The sequence below is a fragment of the Panthera uncia genome, chromosome E3 (assembly GCF_023721935.1).
Source record: "Panthera uncia isolate 11264 chromosome E3, Puncia_PCG_1.0, whole genome shotgun sequence".
In the NCBI taxonomy this organism is placed as follows: Eukaryota; Metazoa; Chordata; class Mammalia; order Carnivora; family Felidae; genus Panthera; species Panthera uncia.
This window is the reverse complement of record NC_064815.1, coordinates 19,367,900-19,382,700: the sequence shown is the minus strand read 5'-3', so window position 1 is coordinate 19,382,700 and position 14,801 is coordinate 19,367,900. Positions and strand designations below refer to the sequence as shown.

Genomic DNA, 14,801 nt, shown 5'->3' with positions numbered 1-14,801 from the left:
ATAAAAGAATGATCTGCCATTTGCAACAACAAGGATGGAGCTGGAGAGTAACTGAGTCATAAAAAGACAAATACCATGTGATTTCACTCATATGTGGAATTTAAGAAACAAATAAGCAAAGGAAAAAAAGAGAGAGAGAGAGACAAACCGAGAAACAGACTCCTAACTATAGACAACAAACTGATGGTTACCAAAGGGGATGTGGGTGGGGGGATGGGTGAAATAGGTAAGAGTACACTAATGAGCACTGAGTAACATACAGAATTGTCAAATCACTGTATTATACACCTGAAACTAATATAACACTGTATGTTAAGTCTACTGGAATTAAAATTAAAAACTTCATTGAAAAAAGTTTTGATGCATAGGAGGGATTATCTACAATACAGCCAACTGAAGAAACGTTGGCTTCTCTGATAAGGGCTTCCTGCTTCTCTGAAATCACAGTAATGAAAACATGTAAACCACCAGAATGCTTCACACATTTAAAGCTTTTATTTTGAAAAATAAAATACAAAAGTCATTAAGTTGTAAATGTATACGGTAATTCCTCAACTTCTCAAAAACAATACAATGAATTATTTAAATAATTAAGATATTTAATATTATCCACATCAATACATTTAAACAGGAAGTGTTCTACAAAACATTAGAACATGTACAGACAACCTATTCCAAGATGAAACTGCCCAATTTTTGCTTATAGAATCCCATTTTAAAACCCTCCCCTTGAAACAAAAGTTTGGAATCTGGTAAGAAAAGACGAGGACCAGAGCAGTTTTAACAGAAAGCACACGTTCCCTCTGGACTTCGTATCCACAGGGTTGTGCACGTAATTAGGATCAAGAGCACTGTACTCAGGGAGCAGATCACTCAGGAAGGCCCAAATGTATACCGACTTCCCACCCTCTCGGTGGGGAGAGCCTGGCAAGTGAACAGGAGATGCGGGCCATGGTACATACGCTCCACTGATCTCAGCAGGGGACGGCCAGTCCTAGAAAATTCCCTTCTGTTGAAAAGGCAGCAGTCTCCCCTAGGGCAAACAAATAGAATCTGGTTATAGGTGTGGAGTCACGCTTTGCTCTCCCCTGCACCATACTGCCTCCTTCCCAGTTGTGGTCCTGGTGTGAGCCAGGTAGACAGGGAGGAGGACAGATAACTACAAGAACAGCTGCCTCAGAAGGACGACCAAAGAGGCACACTCTCCCTCAGTCTGCGATGCTTTTAGATGCCTGCCAGTAGCTTGGGTACGCGAAACAAGCAGATGGCAGCCAAAGCAAGGGCTGCTCCTGCCCATTTCTAAGTGACTGCAACTGTCATCTGCAATGGAAGCTACTGCGGGGCCACTGGTAGGGATGCATGTTCAGGGGTCCAACATGCTGACTCTTCGTTTTAAAAAAGTGGAGACCAACGTTCTTTAAAGGAAGTTTAGAGAACACAGTGACTGTCATATTCAAATGCCAAAAGGTTTCAAAAGACAAGAAGAAAGACTATCATCTGTTCTGAGATGCTTTGTCTTCCTCGCTTCTTCTGAGTCCTTCTCTCATTGTATATGGGCACCTACAGGCCGCACTGAGCAATGCAAGGATGAAATGATGCTGTGGAGGCAACTCGAAGGCTGAAGTCAACAGACATTGTATTCTGTCTTGTAAAACAGCTGGTCAATAAACGAATCCCTGTGTGTGTATTTCAGGGAGGGAATTTATAGATTTTAAAGTATCTTGGATCAACAAAATTATCCAAGGCCTGATAACTGCAGTTATACAAGTCCATAGAATATATGTCTAACATTTAGCATTTGCTCCTCAGGAAAAAGGCATTCATAAATCCTGAAACTCATTAATATTACTAGCTCGCTGCCATCCATGATTTTGACATGGCTTAGCAGTGTTCATGTGCTTTTTGTCTATTATCCACTAACACCTGGCAAGTCATAAAAATCTCTTATTCAAATTATTCAATCTCAATTATTTCATCAGTACAACAGGAATAATACCACCTACTTGCCAGAGTGGTTTGAAACCTGAAAGAATGTATCATATTATATAAATTATATAGTATATGTCATATAATATGTCATTTCTATATTACATATATAAAATGCTTGATACTTTTTTTTTAATTTTTTTTTTAACGTTTTATTTATTTTTGAGACAGAGAGAGACAGAGCATGAATGGGGGAGGGGCAGAGAGAGAGGGAGACACAGAATCGGAAGCAGGCTCCAGGCTCTGAGCCATCAGGCCAGAGCCCGATGCGGGGCTCGAACTCACGGACCGCGAGATCGTGACCTGAGCCGAAGTCGGCTGCCCAACCGACTGAGCCACCCAGGCGCCCCAAAATGCTTGATACTTTATGCCTGGTATAGAGTATGCACTCAACCCACTGTTATTATATAAATAAAAATAAAACAACAAGTAAGACTGTAAGAAAAAAATCACATTTTTAAAAAAGTTTTTCACGTTCCAAATGAAAGCACCACAGGGTGGTGGAAGAAGCCTTGGCTTTCACCTTCCTGTGATGTGACTTTGACAAACAACCTGCTCTCTCTCTAGGATCAGTTTCCTTATCTGCAAATAGGTGATTGGGGTTAATGGTCTCCAGATCCCTTTCATATTAAAAGAAAATGTTATTTTTATCATCTTAAGCCCCTCCTTTTATTAAAAATAACGGCTAACACTATTTGAACGCTTACTAGGTGCCAAGCTTTTTGTAGACATTATTGTGGTTAATTCTTACTACTACTCTCTTATGTATTAATAATCTTATTTATTAGTCCTCATTTTACAGATGAGGAAGGTAAGACACAGAGAAGCAATTTGCTCAATGCCACAGAACCAAGATTCCAACCCAGGCCGACTGACTCCAGAGCTGTGCTCTCCACCCACCCCAGCCACACCTCCTCCTAAGAGAGCTTAAGCAGGGAAACCCAAAGACCCAGGAATGTCCCCCAACCCTCACCTCATATATGTAAGAGGTTCCTGGCTCTGCTACTCCACTTCCTCAGTCTGTCAAAGGAAACAAAAGATGTTTTAAAGTCCTTGAAGTTGGTCAGCATGAAAAGTGACTGCTCCCACTGAAATATCAGGTGTAGTTTGCAGGCTCTGATCACAGATTTTCTAATGAACTCAGTCTGCAACTGTTGTATAATAAAGAATTTGACTGGCCTTTGTCCCTGGTTGCTGGTAGGGAGGCTAAATTCTTGGATTTTCCCAGGTAACAGGAATGTCTTTGTTAATTCAGGAGCTCCTTGGATCATACTTGAGTTATGCTGAGACGACATAACTCAGGATGGAAGCTGGTCACAGAAGGACCAAACCTTTCACCAGAGAGCTGGGACTCTGAGCCACCCCAACCCCTGGGTAGCGGACATTAACTGGGATTGAATTCAATCACATGACCAATGATTCAATCAACCACATCTATGTAATGAGATATCGATAAAAACTCTGGATGCTAAAGACCAGTGGAGCTTCCTGTTTGGTGAACACATGGACATGCTGTTGGGAAGGAGAAGTACCCAGACTCCACGGCGAATGGGCAGAGCTCTGTGTTTGAGACCCTCCCAGGCCTGGTCTTACGTGTCTCTTCATTTGGCTGATCTTGATTTGTATCCTTTAAAATCAAACTATATTTGCAAATACAGTGCTTTGCAGAGTTCTGTGAGCCTTTTTAGCTGAATAGCAAACCTGAGGGTTCTGTGGGTTTCAGTTTTATCATTTATGATTAGTTAAGTCAAAGTCTTTTACAGCCCTTTTTCTAAGTATGTGTGTATGATGCATTAAACTAACCAGAATAAGGTGAGTGAAATGCCTGTAAGCCTTTTGTGCAGTTTTTTTTTTTTTTTAACTGATTTGTAGGAACCCTCCATATTCTACAGAGGAGTCCTTTGCTTCAATTATTTTATCCCACTTAAGGCATACTTTTTTGCTCTTTTTATGATGCTTTTTAATAATAAGTAAATATGATCAATTTTAATGGAGTCCAAGTTATCCATTTTAAAATTAATGATTAGTGTTTTCTATGATTTAAGAAATCCTTCCCTCTTAAGGTCATGAAGATGTTCTCCTTTATTGTCTCCTAAAACTTTACTTTTTGCCTGTCACATTTAGGTCTATAATCTGTCTGGAAATGATTTTTGAGTATGCTGTGAAGCAGAGGTATCCCTTTTAGCCTCAAATTCCCTTTCTTGACTCCTTCAAACTTTTTATGCAAAACAGTCTTTGGATTTGACATTCTTTTAAGACTTGCCTCTTGGATTATTCTCTGGCTCTAAATGCCACAGCCTGCAAGTGAGTGATGGCCTATTCATGAATCCATCCAGGTTTCTGGGACATCATGCCCAGCCTAGGCTCAGGGCCCTGTGCTCCCTTGTCTGCAAAAGTTGGTCACAGTCTTTTGGGGAGATCAGAAGTTCCTTGAGAAAAATTTTTTTTTTCCTCTGACTCTTAAGGACTTTTCCAACTTCTCCCCATAACAGAAATTTAGTAAACATCTGTTGAATAAATAAAATGAATGCATGGGTGGATTAAAACTAAATAGATGCTAATAAGAACATGCCTTGAAAGTAGTTTGAAATTCTCAAGTAAAAGGTATCAACTATTCATGGCTGACTGTTATTAGACGAGGATTTCTTTCTTGTCTAAGACAGCTTTCTTAGAGAGCCCAGCCCATTCGCTCCAGGCTTGCTCTGGGCGACACGACTTCACACAGTCTGTGAGGTGGTATGGTTCCCTCATCAACCCATATCTGGAAAGATATTAGAAACTAAGTTCAGTGCTGAGTCTTCATTTCCTAATTCCAAGCTAATTACTGAGAGCAGAAGCCTGGAGGCAACACATATTATCACTAGGCTAGAAAGGGAAGTCTTCTGCTGGGCTCATGAGGGAGTTAACAATTTTTCCCCCACCACGATATAGGAAGGCAGATGATGTTCAGATGCAGGATACTCTGGGTTACTTCAGGTACATTGTGTCAGCTGCAACCATGCCTGTTTCTCTTCAACTCAAGAAATGATACTGAAACCCAACTAGGTGAGGGCATGACATTACAAGGATAACTCTGGATCTGTTTTATTAATCTTTTAAAAAGGAAAAGTTCGAATCTTCAAATTCTCACCATCCTTTGCCAACTTGGGGGCTTTGTAGTTGAGGGCTGATGGATGTGTATATAACGAATTCACAAATCTTCAATAAGACAAGTTAAAAGGCATGGATGTATATAAGAACAGAGTAGATTTTTATTTCAAGTTAGATATCAGAAGGCTGGAGCAGATTCACCAAGGCAGGCTCCTTATATGTGGAATACTATATAGCTTGTAAGTGACCTCAAGCATTTGGATTTTAGTTATCAATAAAGCATTTCCTTAATTTTGGAAGACACTGAGCTATCTGAAAGTAAGACTGTGTTAAAAAGTAAGACTGTTAAAACCAACAATTATCAGAGGCCAATCTTTCTATGACCAGCACAGCACTCTTTAAAAAGATCACTTCAACACAAGAGCTCATCTATCACATTAAGAAGAGGAAGCAGATACAGTACCTGAGGTTTTTCTTTAAGGAATTCAGGTAGCTGAAATTCTCCTTTATAGACCTGGAAAAACAAAGCCAAGTGTGAGTTTAAGGAAACAGATACTGTCATCCTCACTTCAGGATGCTGGCAGTGCTTGATGGTGGATGAATTTACTGCTTCAGTCCTGGTCAGTTTTAGAATGGGAGGAAGCCTGTCAGTTCAAAACCAGCTAGCATTGAAGGACTAACTGAAATTCCCATGTACTCTGGCCCCACCTGTTCTACATTTTGCCTGAGTGCTGGCTGGGAGAGGGAGGGCTCAGAGTATCTGAACAAGAAAATAAGCACCCAACATTCCAAGCTCCAATCATTTTAGCTGAGAGAGAAAGCAAGCCCTGGGCCATCTCTCTCAAGCAACCAACACAGAATTCACACACCTTAAGAACAGGCTCCTCCTGATTTCCTTTTGAAATCTCCACCCTTACAAACTCTAGATTTATTCCAAATTTGCTTTTCTTAATGTACCCTATACCCTCATAATATTTTGAATATTAGATGATTCTGAAATCATACACTTTTAACCTAAAAAATCTCAATTAAAAACTTAACTCTTATCAATATATAAAATTACGTGTATGGAAATAATTTAAAAAAAAGACAAGCTCCTGGGTGGCTCAGTCAATTAGGCATCTAACTTCAGCTCAGGTCATGATCTCATGGTTCATGGGTTTGAGCCCCACACTGGGCTCTGTGCTGACAGCTCAGAGCCTGGAGCCTGCTTTGGATTCTGTGTCTCCCTCTCTCTCTGCCCCTCCCCCACTAGTACTCTGTCTCTGTCTCTCTCAAAAATAAACATTAAAGGGGCGCCTGGGTGGCTCCGTCCGTTGAGTGTCCACCTTAGGCTCAGGTCATGATCTCACGGTTCATGGGTTCGAGCTCTGTGTTAGGTTCTGTGCTGACGCTCAAAGCCTAGAGCCTGCTTTGGATTCTGTGTCTCCCTCTCTCTCTCTCTCTCTGCCCCTTCCCCGCTTGTGCTCTTTGTCTCTCAAAAATAGACGTTAAAAAAAATTAAAAATAAATAAACATTAAAAAATAAAAATAAAAAACAGTATCATTTATAACAATATCAAAAAACTCCCTAAATACCTAAGAATAAATCTAAACAAAGATGTATAAGATCTTTACACAGAAAACTATAAAACATTATTGAGAGAAATTAACAACCAAATAAATAGAAATAGCATTCTCAGGGACTGGAAGATTCAATATAGTAAAGATGTTCATTCTCCTCAACAAAGGAATTCCGACTAAAATTCTAGCATACTATTTTGGGTGGAGGGGGCAGGGGTAATTTCAAACTGATTATAAAAGTTCTAAGGAAATGCATAGGGCCAAAAATAATCAAAGTAATCTTGAAAAGAACAAAGTAGGGGACTTATTCTAGTTATTAAGATGCTATATTATACAGCTATAAATAAGCCAATTATACAGCTAACACACACACATATACAGCTATAATTATTATATATATTCTATTCTATATATATATAATTAAGTTAAAGGCAGGCTTTGGTACAAGTACAGACAAATATATTGATGGAACAGAATGAAGAACGCAGAAACAGACCCCTGTATACAAATACTTGGTTTATGACAAAGGTGGCATTGCAAGCAATGCAATTAGAATGAATAAATAAATAAATGTAGTATATAATGATACACTGAGTAGCAATTAAGAAAAATTAACTACTGCTATGACAATAACATCAATGGTTCCCAACACACAATGACAAGGGGGATAAAAGCCAGATGCCTAAAAATGATATACATGTCTCCATTTAAAATACAGTAAAACCTTGGTTTGTGAGCATAATTCATTCCGGAAACATGCTTGTAATCCAAAGTGCTTGTATATCAAAGCAAATTTCCCCATAAGAAATAATGGAAACTCATATGATTTGTTCTACAACCCCAAAATATTCATATAAAAATGATTATAATACAGTAATATAATACAAAATAATAAAGAAAATACAAAATATAAAGAAAAATAAACAAATTAACCTGCGCTTACCTTTGAAAACCTTCGTGGCTGGTGTGAGGGAGACAAGGGAGAGGGGGGTTATTGTGTAGGACGACTTTCACTATCACTAATGGAATCACTGCTGTCTCTTGGGTCAATGGAATCTTTTTCTGCACGGGGGCCACTGTATATGCTCGCACGGATGTTGACTACAGTACAGTACCAAGCTCTTGTCATGGACTGTATTTAATGTAACTGGAAAGGGTCTAGATCTGCAGGCAGCCTGACTTAGAATGAAGCCAAAGCATTCCTACGCCTGCTCTTGTCTGGAAAAGCAAATGACTGTCCACAGGTGCTTTGAAGTGGCAAAAAATACACTAGTGCCAGTTGTGGGCACCTTCCAATGTTCTGAAACATCACTGATTTCTGCCAAACTCTGCAGCCTGAGACTGAGCATCTGAGCATGGGAGATGATCACCCACAATCCCACAGTGACAGTGAGAGAGAGAGAAGAACTACTGGCTCAGTTGTGATCATGTGATGTTTGCAAGACATCGCTCGTTTATCAAGTTAAAATTTATTAGAAATGTTTGCTCATCTTGTGGAACACTTGCAGAACAAGTTACTCGCAATCCAAGGTTTTACTGTATTTTAAAGTTTGTAAAAAGGCGGAAACAATTTCGTGATGTTAGGAATCAGGATACTGTTCACTCTGGGGAGGAGGGAGGGAGATGAAAGAGGCTTCCAGGGTGCTGGGAATTTTCTGTCTTGATATTATGAGTAGCAACTATGAAGCTACGTTCATTTTGTGATCATTTATAGAGTTATGATTTGTGCACTTTTCTCTGTGTATGTTATATTTCAAGAATAAAATTGAACAAATTAAGTCAGTAACTTATTGCTAAAAATCTACTGCTAACACACACACATGTACACAGTCTTTAAATATAAAGATGTTTGTTTCAACACTGCAATAGCAAAACAAAACAAAACAAAACAAAACAAAACAAAACAAAACCTGGGAGCTATTAGTGTCAATCAAAAGTAAAGAAGGTCTCCAGTAGCCAAAGTTAGGTAATTGCTGAACTTGACAAAGTATGGCAAGAAACTACAGATGGTTCTTAGGAAGAGAGTCACTGAGTAGCCCCTCAGAACACAAAGAAATCTTCTAAATGGTGAATCCTAAAGCTCACAGACCTAAAGGATTTTTACTTGGTGAGGACTGATCCACTTCTAAAAGTAGTAGCATTCCCTCTGAAATTCAGAGAATCAATGTACTTTTTGCCTCTTCTCTGCAATGTCTAAAACCTGCTTCATTCTTTGGGGTTTCTGCTACAGTCCTAAGAAGCCTAAAATAAAACAGAGATATCAGGGGTGCTTGGGTGGCTCAGTCAGTTAAGTGTCTGACTCTTGATTTCAGCTTAGATCATGGTCTCACGGTTCCTGGGTTTGAGCCTCAAGTCAAGTTGGGCTCTGTGCTGGTGGCGAGGAATCTGCTTGGGATTCTCTCTCTCTCCCTCTGCCCCTCTCCTGCTCATGCACTCTCTCTCTCTTTTTCTCTTTCAAAAATAAACATTAAAAAAATTAAAACAGAAATATCAGACATTTGGATAAGGTATTTCCTCAGAGATGCATCACAATGGAAGATACAGCGGGTGCCAGATAACAACACTGCATCTACCAGGACTGTTTCAAAAGCTACCATCGCCTCTTTCGTACCCTCAAATGGTCCCAGGTCACAGGATGGGTGGGCAGGGGCCGTCGGGCCTAGCTGCTCCCTGAAGTATCTGCATGTAAGAGTCCTGTTTGTTCTACCCTAACACCACAGTCCATAGATTGTTCCAGCTTCCTGCACCATGTCCCTCCCACCCCCATTTTAGTGAGATGTCACTGACTATAACATTGTATTACTGTTCCAGATTTCTGATGTAGGAAGTGTTTAAGCCCCTGGAGCTGTGTGTAGCATGTTAATGCTGACTTCCACTGTGCATGCCTGCAAGCACCCACTATATCTAGCACAGGGGCTCAGGCCAATAGGATGGGGTTTTTTCTTTGTTTGTTTGCTTTTGTTTTTGTTTTTTACCAGATTCCCAGGTGTCTTTCCTTCTTCCTCTATTCATGGAACTGTGTCCCACAAACTCCCTGGGGCATAAGCTACTCAGGCTTAGGGTCTGTGCCCTGGCTGCTTTACTGAACCAGAACAAGTCTGATTTGCCCCAGTCCCTCTTCCAGTTAGTGGGTTAGGTCCCCAAGAAACTTTTGTTATATTCTTCATATCCTCTGACTCAGAAACTGACTCTCCTCCCTTTTAGCTAGCCTCCTCTGCTAGAATTCAAACAGGAGGTTCACTGAAAGCCCAGGGGGTATAAAGCTAGTCAGTGGCAGAGTGAGGCTCAGAGGGCCCTACCCAGCACTGTCTCATTATAACATGCTGTTTGTATTTTATTACCACTAGCAAATCTTATGGTTGAATCTTCCCTTCCTTTTTCAGTTCACTGTAAAAACCAGCAAGGCATGACAGAAAACAGGAGTGGGAACATCAAGTATTATAGGTGTCTTCCAGGAACTGACAGTTCCAGAAGGGTAAGGCTTGCATGAAAGGAGAAAAAACACCCCTGAATATATGATGTCACAAATGTAATAAAAAACCAAAAAGCGGTCAGGATAAGACATCAGATAAAAGGCTCAATCAAAAAGTTACGTGGGAAGATGCCTCCTTTGATTATCCTTCAGGGAACAAATGCTTCAAAAGACAGAAACTTTAGTGCTGACAAAAAGAACACTTTTACTGACAAAGTAATTCCATTTAGTGCAGAAATGAAGCACCACATTGCTTATAAAAACAGAAAAGTTAGGAATGGAATTTCCTTTGGTTAAATGAATGGTGTTTCTGGACATACTATTCTCTGGTACTAACAGAGTGAGGACTGCACTTGACAGCAATGAGCTAGGCACTCAGATCCAAACAATCCTACAGAACCCTCATACCTCAAGCCCTGAAGGAATGATGAGGAGACAAAAGTAGGCTCCTGATTTGCAGGGTGCACTGGAAATAAAATACTAAGAACAGCAGGTAAACATTATTGTCTCAGGTTAATGTTAAGTAAGTGCTTCATATGTATGATCTCACTGAATCCCACAATCTCTTGAGGGAGGTATTATTTACTCCCTTTTTACAGATGAAGCAATTAAGGCACAGAGAAATTAAGTATTTTGTCCAATGTAGTGAAATGAGAAGCTAATAGGTACCATGATTCACTTCCATTTTAAAAGGATCTTCGTAGGGCACCTGGGTGGCTCAGTTGGTTGAGTGTCTCTTGATTTCAGTTCAGGTCATAATCCCAGGGTCATGGGATCAAGCCCAGAGTTGGGAGCTCCATGCTCAGCATGGAGCCTGCTTAAGAGTCTCTTTCTCCCTCTGCCCCTTTCGAAACCCTGCTTGCACGCTGTCTCTAAAATAAAAATAAAATGAAATAAAGTAAAAGAATCATCCTAATTGCTCTGTTTACATTGTCAAGGGCCAAGGATAGAAGTATGGAGGTTACAGTAGTAATCCAGACAGGAGAGGATGACAAGGAGGTGGTGAGAAGTGGTGGGTGTGTGGATTTTTATTTTTCTAATTATGTCTAATTACACAGACTCAATGCAGGGTGTGAGAGAGCAGAGCGGAGTCAAGGATAATTCCAAGGTTTTTGGCCTAAGTAACTACCAACGGGAAATATGGAGTTGCCATTAACACAGCTGAGAAATGTTCTGACTACAGAATATTTTCAGGGGGAAGATCAGTAGGTTCAGTTTTGGATATATTAAGCTTGACATGTCTATTAGACAATAAATGAAAATGTCAAGTCACCAACTGGATATATAGCCTGGAGTTCATAGAAGTCTGGGTTGGGATATATAAATTTGAGAATTATCAACTTACAGATGGCATTTAAAGCCTTCATACCTGATATGCTAGCCTGGGGCTCAGGGTAGAGAAAGAACAGCAGAGGACTTAAGACTGAGATATGGGGGCATTCTAACATTCAGAGGTCAGGAAGAAGAAGAAAAACCAGCAAATAAGACTGTGAAGAAGCAACCAATGACACAGAAGGAAAACTTAAAAAGTGATGTCCTTAAAACCAAGTGAAGGAAACCTATCAAGGAGGAAGTAATCAATTGCATCAAAAGATGCTGGGAGTTCCGATGGTAATTGACTACTCGATAGAGCAACATGAAAGTCACCATCAACTTCACAAGAACGAATAGAATAGTAGCTGTAAAATTCTGAATGAAGTGGATGTAAGACAGAGAATGAAGAGGAACCGGAAACAGAGTACAGAAAATTTCAGTTTTGATGTAAAGGGAACCAAAGAAAGGAATGGCAGTGGCAGGGCAACTGGAATCAAGAAGTATGTTGTGTATGTGTGTGTGTGTTAAGATAGAAGAACTAAGGGCATATTTGTTTGTTGATGGCAAAGATCCCACTAGAGAGCAAAATCTGATGATGTAGAATATATGAGGAGATGGACTTGAATGCCAAAGGGGAGGAAATGCCTTCAGATTGGATCACGGATGTAAACTTCTGTTACGCAGACTTTCTACTATGAGAGATGAGGATATCAGACCAGTAATACTTCCTTTCCTCTAGTCTCTCAAAAATTACATAATAAGTTTTGGTTAAAGTCACATTCTGTAAGTTTCCATTATTGTGACACTATAAATATCACCTACTTACATTTTCTTACACAAATTTGTTGTTGTCTTAGAGTTAGTAATAACCTCATCTTTTTCTTAATTAGTAGACTCTATAGTTTTTAGAGCAGCTTTAGCTTTATAGAAAAACTAGCAGAAAGTAAAGTCCCCATATATGTCCTCTCTCCCCCACAGCTCCCCCTATTAAAATCTTGCATTACTGTGGTACGTGTTATAGTTAATGAACCAGGAATGATACCCTGTTATTAATTAAAGTCTTTAGTTTGCACTAGGGTTCGGTCTTTGTGTTGTAGTTTCTATGGGTTTTGATGATTCCATAATGACACATATCCACTATTACAGTAGATACAGAATAGTTCCATTATCATACCACCTGCCCTGCTCCACTTATTTACTCCCCCTACCTTCATGCAATCTTTTTACTGTCCCAGTTTTGCCTTTTTCAGAACATTATAGACTTGGAATCACATAGTATGTAGTCTTGTCACATTGACTTCATTTAGCAACATGCATTTAAGTTTCTTCTATGTCTTTTTGTGGCTTGATAACTCATTTATTTTAATCACTAAATAATGTTCCATTGTCTGGACATACAGTAGTTTATTTATCCATTCTCCTACTGAAGGCCATCTTGGTTGCTCACAAGTTTTGGCAATTATGAATAAAATTGTTAGAAACATTGTGTATAGGTTTTGTGTGAACAGAAGTTTTTCAACTCATTTGGATAAATACCAAGGAATGCAACAGCTGAGTGATACAGTAAGAATATGGTTAGTTTTATAAGAAACTGCCAAGCTGGGGGTGCCTGGGTGGGTCAGCTGGTTAAGCAGCCGACTCTTGATTCTGGCTCAGGTCATGATCTCACAGTTCATGATATTGAGTCCAGCACTGGGCCCTGTGCTGACAGTGTGGAGCCTGCTTGAGATTCTCTCTCCTTCTCTCTGCCCCTCCCTTGCTCTCTCTCTCTCAAACTAAATAAACATTTTAGGGGATGCCTAGGTGGTTCAGTTGGTTAAGGGTCTGACTCGATTTCGGCTCAGGTCACGATCTTGAGGTTTGTGAGATTGAGCCCCGCACCCAGCTCTGTCTTGACAAGGTGGAGCCTGCTTGGAATTCTCCCTCTCCTCACTGCTTCCCCCAACTCTCTCTCAAAATAAATAAATAAACATTAAAAAAAAAACTTGCCAAGCTATCTTCCAAGTGGCTGTACCATTTTGCACTCTTACCAGCAATGCATGAGAGTTCCTGTTGCTCTGCATTCTCATAATCTTAGGGTGTTGTCAGTGTTCTGGATTCTGGCCATTCTAGTAGGTGTATAGCGGTATCTTGTTTTAATTTGCATTTCCCTAAGGACATACAATGTTTTCATATGCTCAGTTGTGTCAGTGATATATTTTCTGTGTCAAATTGTCCATTCAGATCTTTTGCCCATTTTTTTTATTAAAAAATTTTTTTTAACATTTATTCACCTTTGAGAGAGAGACAGAGCATGAATGGGGGAGGGGCAGAGATAGAGAGAGACACACACACAGAATCCGGAGCAGGCTCTAGGCTCCGAGCTGGCAGCACAGAGCTCGAGTCAGGTTTTGAACCCACAAACCATGAGATCATGACCTGAGCCAAAGTCAGACATTTAACTGACTGAGCCACCCAGACACCCCTTTTGCCTATTTCTTAATTGAATTGTTTCTAAAATTTAAGAATTTGCTTATTTTGTACGTCAGTCCTTTATCAGATGTGTTTTGCAAAAATGTTCTTCCAATCTGTGGCTTTTCTTTTTCTTCTCTTAACAGTGTCTTTTACTTTGTCTGAAAGCTCCTCCAGCTGTCTTTTATTTGTGCTATCATGGTATATCTTTTATTAATCCCTTTGCTTTTAATCTATCTGTGTCTTTATATCTACAATTTCTTGTTAAAAGAAAACTGGGGCGCCTGGGTGGCTCAGTCTGTTAAGCATCCAACTCTTGATTTTGGCTCAGGTCATGATCTCATGGTCATTGAGTTCGAGCCTCTGCATCAGACTCTGCACTCTCTCCCCCTCTCTCTCTGTCCCTCCTGTGTGCTCTCTCTCTCTCTCAAAAAGTAAATAAAATAAACTTAAAAAAGAAAACTATTTTCTCTACTCACAGTCCTTCTGATACCATTGTAGGGTTTTTCTTCACACCAAGAAATCCTCACTTTCAAGAGTTAGCACAGATCTCCACACGTTAAGGATGAAGTCCAGGCCTCCTGTGTAGTGTTTCCCACAATCCCCTCCTCAGGTTCAATAATTTGCTCAAATAATACCCAGAACTCAGAGAAACACTTCACTCATGATTACTGGTTTATTATAAAGGATACAAACAGCCAGATGAAGAGGAATGTAGGATGAGGTCTGGAAGGGTCTTGAGGGCAAAAAGTTCTGTCTCTGTGGAGTATGGGGTATACCACTCTTCCAGTCCATGGGCGTGTTCACTAACCTGGGAGCTCTCTAGACTCCTTTGTCTTCTTTTAGGGTTTTAATGGAAGTTCCATTATTTAGGCACAACTGATTAAATCATTGGCCAGTGGTTGATCAACTCAGTCCCCAGCCC

At 40.0% G+C, this 14,801-nt stretch overlaps 1 protein-coding gene across 2 annotated transcripts in view; it reads right to left on the bottom strand.

The window, feature by feature from the left end:
• Positions 1–473: 473 nt before the first annotated feature.
• Positions 474–14,801, bottom strand: part of TPST1 (tyrosylprotein sulfotransferase 1) — a 166,492-nt gene continuing 152,164 nt past the window's right edge. For both annotated transcript variants that reach the window (XM_049639190.1, XM_049639191.1), the window contains exons 4-6: positions 5,540–5,590; positions 2,960–3,006; positions 474–1,033 (exon numbers count right to left, since the gene is read on the bottom strand). In XM_049639190.1, coding sequence (XP_049495147.1) covers positions 2,989–3,006; positions 5,540–5,590 — 69 coding nt within the window. In that variant the 3' untranslated portion in view covers positions 474–1,033; positions 2,960–2,988. The remainder of the gene's footprint in view (positions 1,034–2,959; positions 3,007–5,539; positions 5,591–14,801) is intronic.